The 16475-nt window shown below is 34.2% G+C and overlaps 1 protein-coding gene and 4 non-coding genes across 5 annotated transcripts; 3 read left to right on the plus strand and 2 right to left on the minus strand.

Annotated features, from left to right (window-relative positions):
* Positions 1-1596: 1596 nt before the first annotated feature.
* TRNAM-CAU (transfer RNA methionine (anticodon CAU)) lies at positions 1597-1670 on the plus strand. The gene has a single exon. It is a non-coding gene; the product is annotated as a tRNA-Met (tRNA).
* Positions 1671-1779: 109 nt separating this feature from the next.
* TRNAG-GCC (transfer RNA glycine (anticodon GCC)) lies at positions 1780-1850 on the minus strand. Its single transcript has one exon. It is a non-coding gene; the product is annotated as a tRNA-Gly (tRNA).
* A 4873-nt stretch (positions 1851-6723) lies between these two features.
* Positions 6724-9869, plus strand: LOC140919163 (uncharacterized). The gene is given in 2 exon segments (XM_073364744.1): positions 6724-6816; positions 7457-9869. Coding segments are annotated over 2 exon segments (261 nt in total). The 3' UTR covers positions 7625-9869.
* TRNAD-GUC (transfer RNA aspartic acid (anticodon GUC)) lies at positions 8194-8267 on the plus strand. Its single transcript has one exon. It is a non-coding gene; the product is annotated as a tRNA-Asp (tRNA).
* A 560-nt stretch (positions 9870-10429) lies between the features above and the next one.
* TRNAC-GCA (transfer RNA cysteine (anticodon GCA)) lies at positions 10430-10500 on the minus strand. Its single transcript has one exon. It is a non-coding gene; the product is annotated as a tRNA-Cys (tRNA).
* Between the last annotated feature and the right edge of the window lie 5975 nt (positions 10501-16475).

The raw sequence follows: 16475 nt of genomic DNA on the forward strand, positions 1-16475 counted from the left end.
TCCCGAACAGAATGAAGATAATGTATTGGCAAGAATGTTAGAGCACAAAGAAGCTATCATATCCCATTTAAGTTGGGCCAGCCTGTTTCTGGGGTTCCATACTTTGGGACTTTATGTCCATAATGATGTCATGCTTGCTTTTGGAACTCCGGAGAAACAAATCTTAATCGAACCCATATTTGCCCAATGGATACAATCTGCGCATGGTAAAACCTCATATGGATTCGATGTACTTTTATCTTCAACGAATAGTCCGGCGCTCAATGCGGGGCGAAGCATATGGTTGCCTGGTTGGTTAAATGCTATTAATGAGAATAGTAATTCTCTATTCTTAACAATTGGGCCTGGAGACTTCTTAGTTCATCATGCTATTGCTCTTGGTTTACATACAACTACATTGATCTTAGTAAAAGGTGCTTTGGATGCACGTGGTTCGAAGTTAATGCCGGATAAAAAGGATTTTGGTTATAGTTTTCCTTGCGATGGTCCGGGACGAGGTGGTACTTGTGATATTTCGGCTTGGGACGCATTTTATTTGGCAGTTTTCTGGATGTTAAATACCATTGGATGGGTTACTTTTTATTGGCATTGGAAGCACATTACATTATGGCAGGGTAATGTTTCACAATTTAATGAATCTTCTACCTATTTAATGGGATGGTTAAGAGATTATCTATGGTTAAATTCTTCACAACTTATCAATGGATATAATCCTTTTGGTATGAATAGTTTATCAGTCTGGGCATGGATGTTCTTATTTGGACATCTTGTTTGGGCTACTGGATTTATGTTCTTAATCTCATGGCGCGGATATTGGCAGGAATTGATTGAAACTTTAGCATGGGCTCATGAACGTACACCTTTGGCTAATTTGATTCGATGGAGAGATAAACCAGTAGCTCTTTCCATTGTGCAAGCAAGATTGGTTGGATTAGTCCACTTTTCGGTAGGTTATATATTTACTTATGCAGCTTTCTTGATTGCCTCTACGTCGGGTAAATTTGGTTAATTTCATTCTTTATTGTATCGCCAAAAATGTTATTTCTTTGTATGAAGAAGGGGAACCACCTTCTTATATTTCTACATCTCGGATCCGACTTCTATCATTGATACTAATAGGAAATGAATCATCATGGCAAAGAAAAGTTTGATTGAGAGGGAAAAGAAGCGGCAAAAATTGGAACAAAAATATCATTTGATTCGGAGATCTCCAAAAAAACAAATAAGCAAAGCTCAGTCGTTAAGTGAGAAATGGGAACTTCATGGAAAGTTACAATCACTACCTCGTAATAGTGCACCTACGCGTCTTCGTCGACGTTGTTTTTCAACCGGAAGACCGAGAGGTAATTGTCGAGACTTTGGATTATCTGGACACATACTTCGTGAAATGGTTCACGAAGGTTTGTTGCCCGGTGCAACAAGATCCAGTTGGTAAGAATTAAAAATTTTCTTCCTTATTTTTATTTATTTTTATGATCAGCGATCATGGGACGGTCCCTTTACCATTCTGTATAAAAGGTTTATTCTATTTGTACAGATATGGTGAAGGGACACATTCAATCTTTGTTTCCATTAATTGTCAATTCTTCTTTTTTTCGCGGAGTAGAGCAACTTGGTAGCTCGCAAGGCTCATAACCTTGAGGTCACGGGTTCAAATCCCGTCTCCGCAACATTTTTCCTAAAAACTGGAATTCACGATTAAATGTTTTATAAAATGAAAATAAATATACTATTCCTATTCAATACATACTAGTACTATTAAATATATAATAACTAAGCGGCGGATAGCGGGAATCGAACCCGCGTCTTCTCCTTGGCAAGGAGAAATTTTACCATTCAACTATATCCGCATTTTTATTTTTATTGTACTTGATACTTTATATATCAATTCTATTTATGCAGAGCAGTGTCTGATGTCTATTAAAGGTAATATAAAAAATCGAAATCTATATATCTATTATATATAATATAATAGATTTATTAAAAATCTATAAAAATAAAAGATATAGAATATCTATATATCTATATATCTTTCTATTCGATAATCGAATTCAAATTCGTATTCCATATATATATATATATATTATTTTTATATTTTATAAAGTATTAATCAAAAGTAATTCTAAATTTATAGAATATCGAAAAATCAATTCGAATATATTAACCTATATAATAGGAATATTGTATTTTTGTATTTTGTTATCTTCTTTTTACTTTTACTATAGATATATATATCTATTAAGTATAAGATATAAGAGGTTTTTAATAGAAGAAGTTTGACCCCTCCCTATAATAATAATAATGTTTTCGTTTTCTTTATTTGTGGGGTCTTATATATTCCATTTTAATGTGCCTCACAACCCGAAATTATTCGGGGGGAGGGGTCATTTCGTTTTTTGATCTAGAATGAATAGTTTCAAGAGATGAGAGAATTAAGAATACCCACTAGAAATACTAATCCAATCCATAATGATGTACCGGAAAATACAACATTTTTGTTACTTGACCAACCATCAGGAGAAGCAAATACAACAGGTACACTAATCAATAAAATGGATGAAGTAGCAATTAATGCAAAAACGGCTAATTGAAAAGCAATAGTCATGTTTCTAATCCTCCAATTTACCAACAAAAGAACTATACCATTTGATCCCCCAACCCCTTGACCCCTTAAAAAATTTCTAATAATGTAATAAAAAATGAATGCATTATGGAGGGTTTTATCATGAATCCATTGATTTTATATGACACCCCCTTTTGAGGCATGGATCGAGGAGTATTTTTTTTACTTCAGAAATTAAGGGCATGCTGGATCATGCATATATATACGGATAGAGAACTAGACCAATAGATTCACACTGAGTATCTTTACCATTTATCTATCAATAGAGAAAAAGGGTATTAATTCGTATGGTAATGTTCTATTGAGTGGAATAAAGATAAAATAGAAATTAGCTTTTGGAGAGATGGCTGAGTGGTTGATAGCTCCGGTCTTGAAAACCGGTATAGTTCGAAACAAAGAACTATCGAGGGTTCGAATCCCCCTCTCTCCTTTTTCTTGGCGACTTGTTTTTTTTGTTTAGATTAGCTCAGTTTTTTGGGGCTCGGCTAAGTGGTGATATAGCGGAGCCCCAAAAAATATTAGATATAAATGAATTGAAAAAAAAATACTTTTTCAATATGATCTCCTCGATTCAACCCAATATGTATACTAAAATCAAAGTGATTCCTACGTCAAGCATAGGATTTCATGTCTCAATTAAGAGGAGTCATGGAAAGAACAGGCTCAAAATCTCGATCAATTCCTTTTTCAAATCCTGCAGCAGCTGCGCGAGCTCTTCCCGCGTGCCATAAATGACCTACGAATAGGAAGAATCCTAGAACAAAATGAGAAGTAGCTAACCAACTTCTAGGAGAGACATAATTGACTGCATTAATCTCTGTAGCTACGCCACCAACGGAATTTAAAGAACCTAAAGGAGCATGAGTCATATATTCCGCGGAACGACGTTCTTGCCAAGGCTGTATGTCTTTTTTCAGTCTACTCAAGTCCAAACCATTAGGACCCCTTAAAGGTTCTAACCAGGGAGCACGCAGATCCCAAAAACGCATAGTTTCTCCCCCAAAAATAACTTCCCCAGTCGGGGAACGCATTAGATATTTACCCAAACCGGTAGGTCCTTGAGCCGATCCTACATTAGCTCCAAGACGTTGGTCTCTAACTAGAAAAGTAAATGCTTGAGCCTGAGAAGCTTCTGGTCCAGTCGGACCATAAAACTCACTAGGATAAGCAGTATTATTAAACCAGACAAAGCAACAAGCTATAAAACCAAAAACGGCTAAAGCACCTAAACTATAAGACAAGTAAGCTTCTCCAGACCATACTAGTGCACGGCGAGCCCACGCAAAGGGCTTGGTTAATATATGCCAGATTCCACCAAGTATACAAATGGAACCCAACCATACATGCCCTCCAATTATGTCTTCCAAATCATCCACACTAACAATCCATCCTTCTCCCCCAAAAGGAGATTTTAGTAAATAACCGAATATAATACTTGGACTAAGGGTTAAGTTTGTAATTTTTCTTACATCTCCCCCTCCTGGAGCCCAGGTATCATATATACCTCCAAAATAAGAAGCCTTAAATACTAGAAGAAAAGCCCCTATACCTAACAATATTAAGTGAATACCTAAAATAGTAGTCATTTTATTTCTGTCTTTCCATACATAACCAAAGAATGGAAAAGATTCTTCAAGAGTTTCAGGTCCCAGAAGTGCATGATAAATACCGCCAAAGCCCAATACTGCGGAGGAAATTAAGTGAAGTACTCCAGACACAAAGTATGGAAAGGTATCTATTACTTCCCCTCCAGGACCTACCCCCCAACCTAGAGTAGCTAGATGGGGAAGTAAAATTAAGCCTTGTTCATACATGGGCTTCTCAGGTACGAAATGAGCGACTTCAAATAGGTTCATTGCTCCGGCCCAGAATACTATTAATCCGGCATGGGCTACATGGGCCCCCAGTAGTTTACCAGATAAATTGATAAGTCGGGCATTCCCGGCCCACCAAGCAAAACCGGTAGTTTCTTGGTCACGACCAGTTAAAGCTAAAGTTCCATTAAAGAGCGTTTCCACGTGGTAGAACCTCCTCAGGGAATATAAGGTTTTCATGAGGCTGATCTTGAGCCGCCATCCACGCACGAATACCTTCGTTTAAAAGAATATTTTTGGTGTAGAAAGTCTCAAATTCAGGATCTTCCGCTGCGCGGATTTCTTGAGAAACAAAGTCATAGGCACGTAGGTTCAGGGCCAGACCGACTACTCCAAGAGCACTCATCCATAAACCAGTTACTGGTACAAATAACATAAAGAAATGTAACCAACGTTTATTGGAAAAAGCAACCCCAAAAATTTGGGACCAAAAGCGGTTAGCGGTGACCATTGAATAAGTTTCTTCCGCTTGCGTTGGGTTAAAAGCACGGAATGTATTTGCGCCATCACCATCTTCAAATAAAGTATTTTCTACGGTAGCACCATGAATAGCGCATAGTAGGGCAGCACCCAATACACCAGCAACGCCCATCATATGAAATGGGTTCAATGTCCAATTATGAAACCCTTGGAAAAAGAGAATGAATCGAAATATAGCTGCTACACCAAAACTAGGTGCAAAGAACCAACCAGACTGACCCAGTGGATAAATAAGGAATACAGAAACAAAAACAGCAATTGGACCGGAGAATGCGATTGCATTATAAGGCCGCAATTGAACAGATCGAGCAAGTTCAAATTGACGTAACATAAAACCTATTAATCCGAAAGCACCGTGGAGAGCAACAAAAGTCCACAGACCACCTAATTGACACCAACGGGTAAAATCTCCTTGTGCTTCAGGACCCCAAAGTAACAACAAAGAGTGTGCTAAACTATTAGCAGGAGTAGAGACTGCAGCAGTTAAGAAGTTACAACCTTCCAAATAGGAACTTGCCAATCCATGAGTATACCATGAAGTTACAAAGGTGGTACCTGTGAACCAACCCCCCACGGCGAAATAGGCGCAAGGAAAAAGCAATAGACCAGACCAACCCACAAAAACGAAACGGTCCCTCCGTAACCAGTCATCCATAATATCAAATAAATCATTTTGATCTTTGGTAAATTTACCAAGAGCGATAGTCATAGTCATCCTCCTATTCAACTACTTCAACCATTTCCGAACACCTCCTAGCATTTTCAGGGATGGAATCTTCGAGTCTTTTTTCATTTTACATATGATATGATTTCTCGTAGACTGCCCCTTCTTTTCTACTGGGTTTCGAATAGAAAAATCCCTTTTTTTGTCGATTGATACCTAATCTATGTAAAATCCCTGAACTTCATTTGGTTATTCCTTTCTATTCTTTTTCAAATTCCCTAAATCATGAATTGGGAATTGACTTCTGACTCGTAAATCCTATAAATAAATTATTTAAAGAACTGTTCCAGAAACAAATGATCGCTTTTATCACTCTCGTTCCCAGCGGATCCCCAGATATACTACTCTCCTTTTATCAAATAATCTTATCTTATTCTTGAATGTTGTTCGTGAAATAAAAAAAAAGGGGTTTTTTATATTGTGTATGTCTAGGAAACAACTAGAGGATCATATTTTTTCTTTCTATTTGACATTTATTTCTTTTATTGTCTTCTTTGTTCTTTTTTTGTTTCGTTCATATTAAAAAAATCCCAAAGTATACTTTTTTGCAGATCCAGGTAAGAAATTCGAATATTTTTTTCTATTTATTTTTTTTATCTATCTGTCAAATTTTTAAATATTGTATCGAATTTTATTTCTATCGAATTTGAATATCAGAATAGTAGATATAGTTATGATTCAATGGGTTAGGTCCACTTACTTTTTTTAGAATCTTTCGTATTTTTTTATTGGACCAAAATAGAAATATCTGACAATTAAAGGAAATATCTCTAAATATATATATATAGATAGCTAAAGAATACTATTTCACTTTCTAACTAGAATTCCTTTTAGATTAGAATTAAAATTCGATTTTTTCATGAAATTAAACTATTCCTTAGTTTTTTTTTTAATTACAAACGGAAACTTCTTACAAATATCACGAATATCTCTATTCTGACTTCAAATAGGAAAATTACTGTTGTCATTTTATGACAAAAAAAGCCCCTTATCGGATTTGAACCGATGACTTACGCCTTACCATGGCGTTACTCTACCACACTGAGTTAAAAGGGCCCCGTTTGAATCAATTCTCGAATAAGGAACCAGCCAATATGAATATGAGTTTAGTACATGTATTTGTTACTGCATATACTTAATTATATAGATATACTTATTTGATTAATATATATATATATATAAATCACATTAGAATATATGTACATAGATCTATTTTTTCTACTCACTCATTAAGGAACAATAAATAGGATTTACCTAGTAAATACTATAGTTAAAAGTTAAAAAAACTATTTATTGATATAGGATTTGATAAATATCAATGGAATGTTTTTTTTTTACCAATTCGAATTGAAGTAATCCTCATCCTAACACGAAATTCATTTCATTGAAACATGTACCCATTAATTTAAATATTTCATCGAATCGTTGATAAATAGATTCCATTTGTCCTGTCCCTCAACCCAATTCTTATTGATCCTTATCCTTTAATTATCTAATTTCCAGATTTTTTTTCGTTTTTTTAATTCCCGGCTTAGGATGATATAGAAATATACCTAATTCAACCTTCTTAACATTGAATGAAAGTGAAAGAAATTTGGTTTTAATGCCTGGCCTGTTCCAGCAAATCAACCATTCCCCGAAAGGATTCTCTCTTTCTTTTGTTTTCTTTCGGATTACTTAATTGGTAGTTGGAATGAACAATTTCCAAATAGAAATGGTGAATCAAAAAATTTTAAGGAATTCTGAAATGGAAAGATACTTCTGATCGAATCATATCATTCCATTATATTGACAATTTCAAAAAACTGTTCATACTATGAGCATAGTAGAATGGCGGTCGGGCAAGCATGCCCCCATCGTCTAGTGGTTTAGGACATCTCTCTTTCAAGGAGGCAACGGGGATTCGACTTCCCCTGGGGGTAGGGTACTACGAAAGGAAATGGATCAGGGATTATCAATAAAGAATTAAATAGATTCTTCTTGGGTCGATGCCCGAGGGGTTAATGGGGACGGACTGTAAATTCGTTGGCAATATGTCTACGCTGGTTCAAATCCAGCTCGGCCCAAAAATTTTCTGATCCACCATGAAATGATATAACCCATTTGACGTTCTCTGAAAATGTCCGATGGGCTCTCGGATACAGAAGAATAAAATATAGAGTGGTATTTATTTTTTCCACAAATTCTGATTTTGTGGAATTCCTATCGGGATCCATAAGTATAAAGTCTAAGGAAAGGATTAAAGTAAACAAAAAAGACTCTTTTTTGTTTTATTGATTCATTTATTTTTAAATCGATTTGGCAATAACGAACGGATTGCCAGTAATGCGTGTCGATTTCGCTAAAGTGCAGACCCATAAAAATATCAATCTATATATAAGTCCGCCTCTTTTCTTTCAGTTACAGTACAACGGTTCGAATCTCAAATATAAAAACAGAGGGTTTGAATGAAATTGTAAGAATATGTATGTATGCTATACGATTTTTTCCCTGGGATTGTAGTTCAATTGGTCAGAGCACCGCCCTGTCAAGGCGGAAGCTGCGGGTTCGAGTCCCGTCAGTCCCGATGGATACAAATCCAATCACAATCAAAAAAATATCAATTGATTTCGTGTGTGAAACGGAATAAAAATAACAAAAAATCTCATTTCTAACGGGAATACCTTTTTTCGTCCTAACCTTTACCTTAAACTAAAAAAGAAAGAAAAAAAGAAAAGGAATTTTGGATGCATCAGAAAGTCTTTTTTTTTTTTTTTATTTGGTATGGATAAAAGATCTTCCTATGTTATACTATTTCCTTCTCGACGATGAATCGATTTGATAGCTCAGATATTGTTATTCGTGATATTGATCCGATTTTATATCATCGAGATAAAATTGATACCATTGAATTTACCGACGAAAGATTTATCATTTCCATGGGATTAAATCCCGAAGTATTTATTAGAAATTAAAGAGAAAGAAAACATAGAGATTATGGAAGTAAATATTCTCGCATTTATAGCTACTGCACTCTTCATTCTAGTTCCTACTGCCTTTTTACTTATAATTTACGTAAAAACGGTAAGTCAAAGTGACTAATTTTACTTAAACATTACTTTTTATTTTTTATCAATGCAATGATAATGATTGAATAAAAAAATGAAAAAAGGATTTCCATTTCGTATCTTAGTTTTAAATCAAATGATCAGACTACAATCAGCAGAACTCTATGAAATCCATATAGTATCGTAGAAAGAAATAAAATATATTTCTTTCTACTATACTATTTATATATGGTAAAAGTAGAAAGTATTATTCTATTGTTTTTTACTTATTCTATAAAAAAAAAGGTTTAATTTGGACCAATCTTTAATCTGGACCAATCTATAAATAGATTTTGATAGATATATCAAAATCTATGGAATTTCGATTCCATAGAGTCCATATTTTTTCTTTGTTTCATCTAATCGCTTTTTTTTTGTATTGGCTCCAATCAATTCGAAATAATAATAAAAAAAAAAGAAATTCTTATTCTTCTGATTTTAATTTTTGGATTTCTCATTCTTTGCAGAATCCCGGTAAATAATAAATTAAAGTAATCGTTTTCGTATTCCAAAAAATGGATTGATTAAATTATGGACAGATAATACGGCGATTCGATAAAAAAACTTTTTCATATTTCGAAAAGATTTGTGGTAACCAGTTCATCGAAATAGAAATATTTAAACGAATTTGGTTGGAGTAGAAATCCATTTTCAATTATTTGTATTCCCTTTACTTTCAAAATAGGAAGATGGGAACAGTTCAAATATTTGTTTGATTTAAAGAGTATTTTCAATATTATCCATAGAATACATCACTTGTATAAAATAGAATTTTAAAATGCAGATAGAATTGCATTTCATTAATGAGTATTAATAAAATAACTAAATTCAATAGTTAAAAAATTCCAGAACCCGGCTATCAAACAATTCAGACAGTTTGATCCCTTAACTCAATTAGTAGTACCCTTAGAGTCCACTTCTTCCCCATACTACAAGGGAAAGGGAAAATGTAAAAACTACCATTAAAGCAGCCCAAGCAAGACTTACTATATCCATGTAAATTTTGTCTCCTATCTCTATCAATATGAATGAATTATTTCATTATTGTTTACTAATTTTTCTTGTATTATTTTCTTTTTTTTTTTTTCACTAAAAATCGGATAATATCTTATAATAATAGTGGAATCGCTGGTACAGAGTCAAAAAAAGATTCCCTCATAACACTATTGATGAAACATCCAATTAGAACATCTAATAAGTTCTTATCTTATTTCTAGTAGAATTAAAAAACATTAAACATAAAAAAAATACCCTTGGAAGTAGTAAGGGAATGAATCTTACTAATGGGTAGGAAGAAAAAGAAGCACCTATGTTTTATTTTCCTCGCCATTTGATTAAAGTAAAAAATATCGAATCAAGATCGATTCCTATGCATACTCATACTCTATATTTGCATCTCTTATTTCCATTTGATCTAATCCTTATTGTCTCCCGATTCGTTCTCTAAATCAATTGGAGAACTTTTTCTGAAATTCTTTCACTAGTAGAGATTACCAAAAATAAATAATTTTATTTTTCTTAGAATGGAAATAGAATAGAAAATATTTTTTAATTGGATTAAATTAAAATGAAATTCATGATAATCAAAAAAGTTTTCTGTATCAACAAAACGGAATAAACTTTTTTGATTCTCTTGTCGATCAGGCGACACCCGGATTTGAACTGGGGAAAAAGGATTTGCAGTCCCCCGCCTTACCACTCGGCCATGCCGCCAAAATGATACAAAAAAAATATAGGAGAATACCCCTCTCCTCTGAAAAAACCAAATAAAGGTGTTCTAAACTTCTTTTTTTTTTTTTTTATGTGTTTGTATCTTAAATTCCATTTTCTTGAATTCCCTTTTTCTATTGAAAAAACAAACGTATACCTTTCAAAACGGGACAAATTATAAGCCCGAACGTAAAATTCCTGAATAATTCTTGAATCTGAATCTCTTCTTTCTTAATAAGAAAAAAATAGAAATTAATACATAACCAATCCATCTTTTTTTTTTGAATCCTTATCTATTTCAATTATAAGAGCAATTGTTAATATATGTCAACCCCCGAACATAAATTTTTATTGTTACACAATTAGTATATAATTGGGTATATTATTCGTATATAATACCTCTATTTATTATAGGGATTTTTCAAAAAATTCTCGTGCTTTCATTTTTTTGCCAATTTTTCATTAAATAGATTTATGAATGAATAGAAAAAACAAATTAACACGACATGTGCTATCCGGAACAAATAGGATTCCAATAAAGTCAGAGACATATATAGATAGCTCTAGCTGAAGTTAGATCTATGCATGTTTAATAAATCCAAGTCTTTTTACGCATTACAATCGTATTCTTAAATTCTAAAAAAAATATAAAAAAATATCTCTCTTCTTTGTGAATTCTCATTCTTTTTTGAACAATGGAAATCGTAAAGTGCTACAAAAATAAATTTTATATTTTTTCTGATTATTTTATTTTTTATATCTTTATCTCATGGAGCCGATGAAATCCCAAATTCCATTTTTGGTATCCAATCGAATTGGAATATGTAATATCATACTATACTAATAGTATAAATAGAATTCCTTTTTTGTTTTGAGATTCTCACCTCGAAGTCTAGGTGAAATTTATCAATTGATTTCTATTTATATTACAAGTTAGATTCTATCTGTTTGTTTTGTTGCAAATTCCAATTGGAGTCTACAATTTCCTCTTTTCATAAAAGATATTTGATTTTATTTATAGACGTTATTAAGTAAAATTTCATGTGATTCAGTAAAGTAAAAAGAAATAAAAATTCCATTATTGCTAAATCGATTCATGTGAGTTGATGAAGAATCACAGCAAATCGTGGAATATTTTCTATAAAAGAAATGGGGAAATTGAAAATGCTTGGCGTTGGGAATGAAGGAATGTCTACACTACCCGGATTGAATCAAATACAATTTGAAGGGTTTTCTAGATTCATTGATCGGGGCTTAACAGAAGAACTTTTAAAGTTTCCAAAAATAGAAGATACCGATCAAGAAATTGAATTTCAGTTATTTGTGGAAACATATCAATTGGTAGAACCCGCGATAAAAGAAAAAGATGCTGTATATGAATCACTTACATATTCCTCTGAATTATATATATCCGCGGGATTAATTTGGAAAAACAGTAGGGATATCCAAGAACAAATTATTTTTATTGGAAACATTCCCCTAATGAATTCCCTGGGAACTTCTATAGTAAATGGAATATACAGAATAGTAATCAATCAAATATTACAAAGCCCTGGTATCTATTATCGGTCAGAATTGGACCATAACGGAATTTCGGTATATACTGCCACAATAATATCAGATTGGGGAGGGAGATTAGAGTTAGAGATTGATAGAAAAGCAAGGATATGGGCTCGTGTAAGTAGAAAACAGAAAATATCTATTCTAGTTCTATCATCAGCTATGGGTTCGAATTTAAGCGAAATTCTTGAGAACGTTTGCTACCCTGAAATTTTCTTGTCTTTTCTCAATGAAAAGGAGGAAAAAAAAATAGGGTCAAAAGAAAATGCCATTTTGGAGTTTTATCGACAATTTGCTTGTGTAGGGGGAGATCCCATATTTCCTGAATCTTTATGTACGGAATTACAAAAAAAATTTTTTCAACAAAGGTGTGAATTAGGAGGGATTGGTCGACGCAATATGAACCGAAGGCTGAATCTTGATATACCTCAAAACAATACATTTTTGTTACCGCGAGATATATTGACAGCTGCCGATCATTTGATTGGAATGAAATTTGGAATGGGTACACTTGATGATATGAATCATTTGAAAAATAAACGTATTCGTTCCGTAGCAGATCTCTTACAAGATCAATTTGGATTGGCTCTCGTTCGTTTAGAAAATATAATTAGAGGAACTATAAGTGGAGCACTTAGATATAAATTGATACCGACTCCTCAGAATTTGGTGACTTCAACTCCATTAACAACCACTTATGAATCTTTTTTTGGATTACACCCATTATCTCAAGTTTTGGATCGAACCAATCCATTGACGCAAATAGTTCATGGAAGAAAGTTGAGTTATTTGGGTCCTGGAGGATTGACGGGGCGAACTGCTAGTTTTCGGATACGAGATATTCATCCTAGTCACTATGGACGCATTTGCCCAATTGACACCTCTGAAGGAATCAATGTAGGACTTATTGGATCTTTGGCAATTCACGCAAGGATTGGTCATTGGGGATCTATAGAAAGTCCATTTTATGAAATTTCTGACAGATCAAAAAGAATACAAATGCTTTATTTATCACCAAGTAGAGATGAATACTATATGGTAGCGACGGGGAATTTTTTAGCACTGAATCGAGGTATTCAGGAGGAACAGATTGTTCCAGCTCGATACCGTCAAGAATTTCTTACTATTGCATGGGAACAAGTTCATCTTCGAAGTATTTTTCCCTTTCAATATTTTTCTATTGGAGCTTCCCTCATTCCTTTTATCGAGCATAATGATGCGAATCGCGCTTTAATGAGTTCGAATATGCAACGTCAAGCAGTTCCTCTTTCTCGGTCCGAAAAGTGCATTGTTGGAACTGGATTAGAACGCCAAGTCGCGTTAGATTCAGGAGTTCCCGCTATAGCCGAACACGAGGGAAAGATCATTTATAACGATACTGACAAGATCATTTTATATGGAAATGGGAATGCTCTAAGCATTCCATTAATTATATATCAACGTTCCAACAAAAATACTTGCATGCATCAAAAATCCCAGGTTCAGAAAGGTAAATGCGTAAAAAAGGGACAAATTTTAGCCGACGGTGCTGCTACAGTTGGCGGTGAACTCGCTTTGGGAAAAAACGTATTAGTAGCTTATATGCCGTGGGAAGGTTACAATTCTGAAGATGCTGTACTCATTAGTGAGCGTCTGGTCTATGAAGATATTTATACTTCTTTTCACATAAGGAAATATGAAATTCAGACTCATGTCACAAGCCACGGTCCTGAAAGAATCACTAATAAAATTCCACATCTAGAAGCCCATTTACTCCGAAATTTAGACAAAAATGGAATAGTGATCCTGGGATCTTGGGTAGAAACGGGAGATATTTTAGTGGGTAAATTAACGCCTCAAATGGCGAAAGAATCCTCATATGCCCCGGAAGATAGATTATTACGAGCTATACTTGGGATTCAGGTATCCCCCTCAAAGGAAACTTGTCTAAAACTACCTGTAGGTGGTAGGGGCCGAGTTATTGATGTCAGATGGATCCACAAAAAAGCAGGTTCTAGCTATAATCCAGAAACGATTCATATATATATTTCACAGAAACGTGAAATCAAAGTAGGTGATAAAGTGGCCGGGAGACACGGAAATAAAGGTATCGTTTCAAAGATTTTGTCGAGACAAGATATGCCTTATTTGCAAGATGGAAGACCCGTTGATATGGTCTTTAATCCATTAGGGGTACCCTCACGAATGAATGTAGGACAGATATTTGAATGTTCACTCGGGTTAGCTGGGAGTATGCTAAATAGACATTATCGAATAGCACCTTTTGACGAGAGATATGAACAAGAGGCTTCGCGAAAACTAGTGTTTTCTGAATTATATGAGGCCAGTAAACAAACATCGAATCCATGGATATTTGAACCCGAGTATCCGGGAAAAAGCGGAATATTTGATGGAAGAACAGGGAATCGTTTTGAACAAGCTGTTATAATAGGAAAGCCTTATATCTTGAAATTAATTCATCAAGTTGATGATAAAATACATGGACGTTCCAGTGGACATTATGCACTTGTTACACAACAACCCCTTAAAGGAAGGGCCAAACAAGGAGGACAACGGGTAGGCGAAATGGAGGTTTGGGCTCTCGAGGGATTCGGTGTTGCTCATATTTTACAAGAGATGCTGACTTATAAATCTGATCATATTAAAGCTCGTCAAGAAGTACTCGGGACTACGATCATTGGAGGAACAATACCTAAACCCGTGGATGCTCCAGAATCTTTTCGATTGCTCGTTCGAGAACTACGATCTTTGGCTCTGGAACTGAATCATTTCCTTGTATCTGAGAAAGACTTCCAGATTCAAAGGAAGGAAGTTTAATTGGACTGAATCAGAAATTTTATTCTATGATTGATCAATATAAACATCAACACCTTCGAATTGGATTAGTTTCTCCTGAACAAATAAGTGCTTGGGCAAAAAAAATCCTACCTAATGGAGAGATAGTTGGGGAGGTAACAAAACCCTATACTCTTCATTACAAAACCAATAAGCCTGAAAAAGATGGATTATTTTGTGAAAGAATTTTTGGACCTATCAAAAGTGGGATTTGTGCTTGTGGAAATTATCGAGTAATCGGAGATCAAAAAGACCAACCAAAATTTTGTGAACAATGCGGAGTAGAATTTGTTGATTCTCGGATACGTAGATATCAAATGGGGTATATAAAACTAGCATGTCCAGTAACTCATGTGTGGTATTTGAAACGTCTTCCTAGTTATATCGCGAGCCTTTTAGATAAACCTCTTAAAGAATTAGAAGGTCTAGTATACTGCGATGTGTGATTTGATAAAAATTATTATTGTACAGATTCCGAATGATAAACTGTCATTCCAGTCAATAAAATTGGAATGCCCTGTATCTGGCATGTCTCTTGGGATAAGTAACATGAAGCTCAGAATTTTTGGGTTTATTGAATATTCCCAAATCAAAGGGGAATTGGTCTATGGTCAATTTAGTAACAAATAAAAATTTATTTATAACTGTACGTACCTTGTGAAAAAAATACTTTTTTGTGGAATTCATTATTCCATCTTTTTTTTTTAAGAATGGAAATTATGTTCAAATAATTAAATATATCATGATTGCGGAAGTCTATCTATCGCATATAGACTTAAAGACATCGTGGCATAACCGTCGAGGTGACGTCTTGACCTAAAAGATCAAATGGTATGATATATAGACAAAGAAATCCCTTATGAATTCAAGGATATTGCTTTTTTTATTAAAAATTTAATTTTAGAGGATTCGTTGTTCGAAGGGAGGTAGACTACTCAAGAATTTGACATTTCATTTCTATTTCTGTCGTAATTTCGAATTGGATAAAAAATTCCGAAAAAAAGAAGAATGTATCAATGAAATGTTGTTTGGTCTTTATTGAGAACTTGAGTAAAGAGTAAACATTTTTTATTTTCGATTTAGAGTAGAGGTTTTCGCAAATTTGAAAGAGAAAAAAAACCTTTCTTTATCTTGTGTAACTACTTTAGCCGGATGAGAGGAAACCCTCACGTCCGATTTTCAAAGGGGGAGATCCATCTTATTAGTTGGATCCTATCCAAATTTTTCGTTTGCTAGGCCCATAATTAAAAAACCAACTTTCTTACGATTACGAGGTTCATTCGAATATGAAATCCAATCCTGGAAATATAGTATCCCACTCTTTTTTGCTACTCAGGGTTTCGATACATTTCGAAATAGAGAAATTTCTAGTGGAGCAGGTGCTATCCGAGAACAATTAGTTGATCTGGATTTAAGAATTATTATGGATTCGTCGTTGATAGAATGGAAAGAATTAGGAGAAGAGGGATCTACGGACAATGAAAATGAATGGGAAGATCGAAAAGTTGGAAGAAGAAAGAATTTTTTGGTTCGACGCATGGAATTAGCTAAGCATTTTATCCGAACAAATATAGAACCAGAAT

Source organism: Cicer arietinum, unplaced genomic scaffold (genome assembly GCF_000331145.2).
Source record: "Cicer arietinum cultivar CDC Frontier isolate Library 1 unplaced genomic scaffold, Cicar.CDCFrontier_v2.0 Ca_scaffold_5768_v2.0, whole genome shotgun sequence".
Classification (NCBI taxonomy): domain Eukaryota; kingdom Viridiplantae; phylum Streptophyta; class Magnoliopsida; order Fabales; family Fabaceae; genus Cicer; species Cicer arietinum.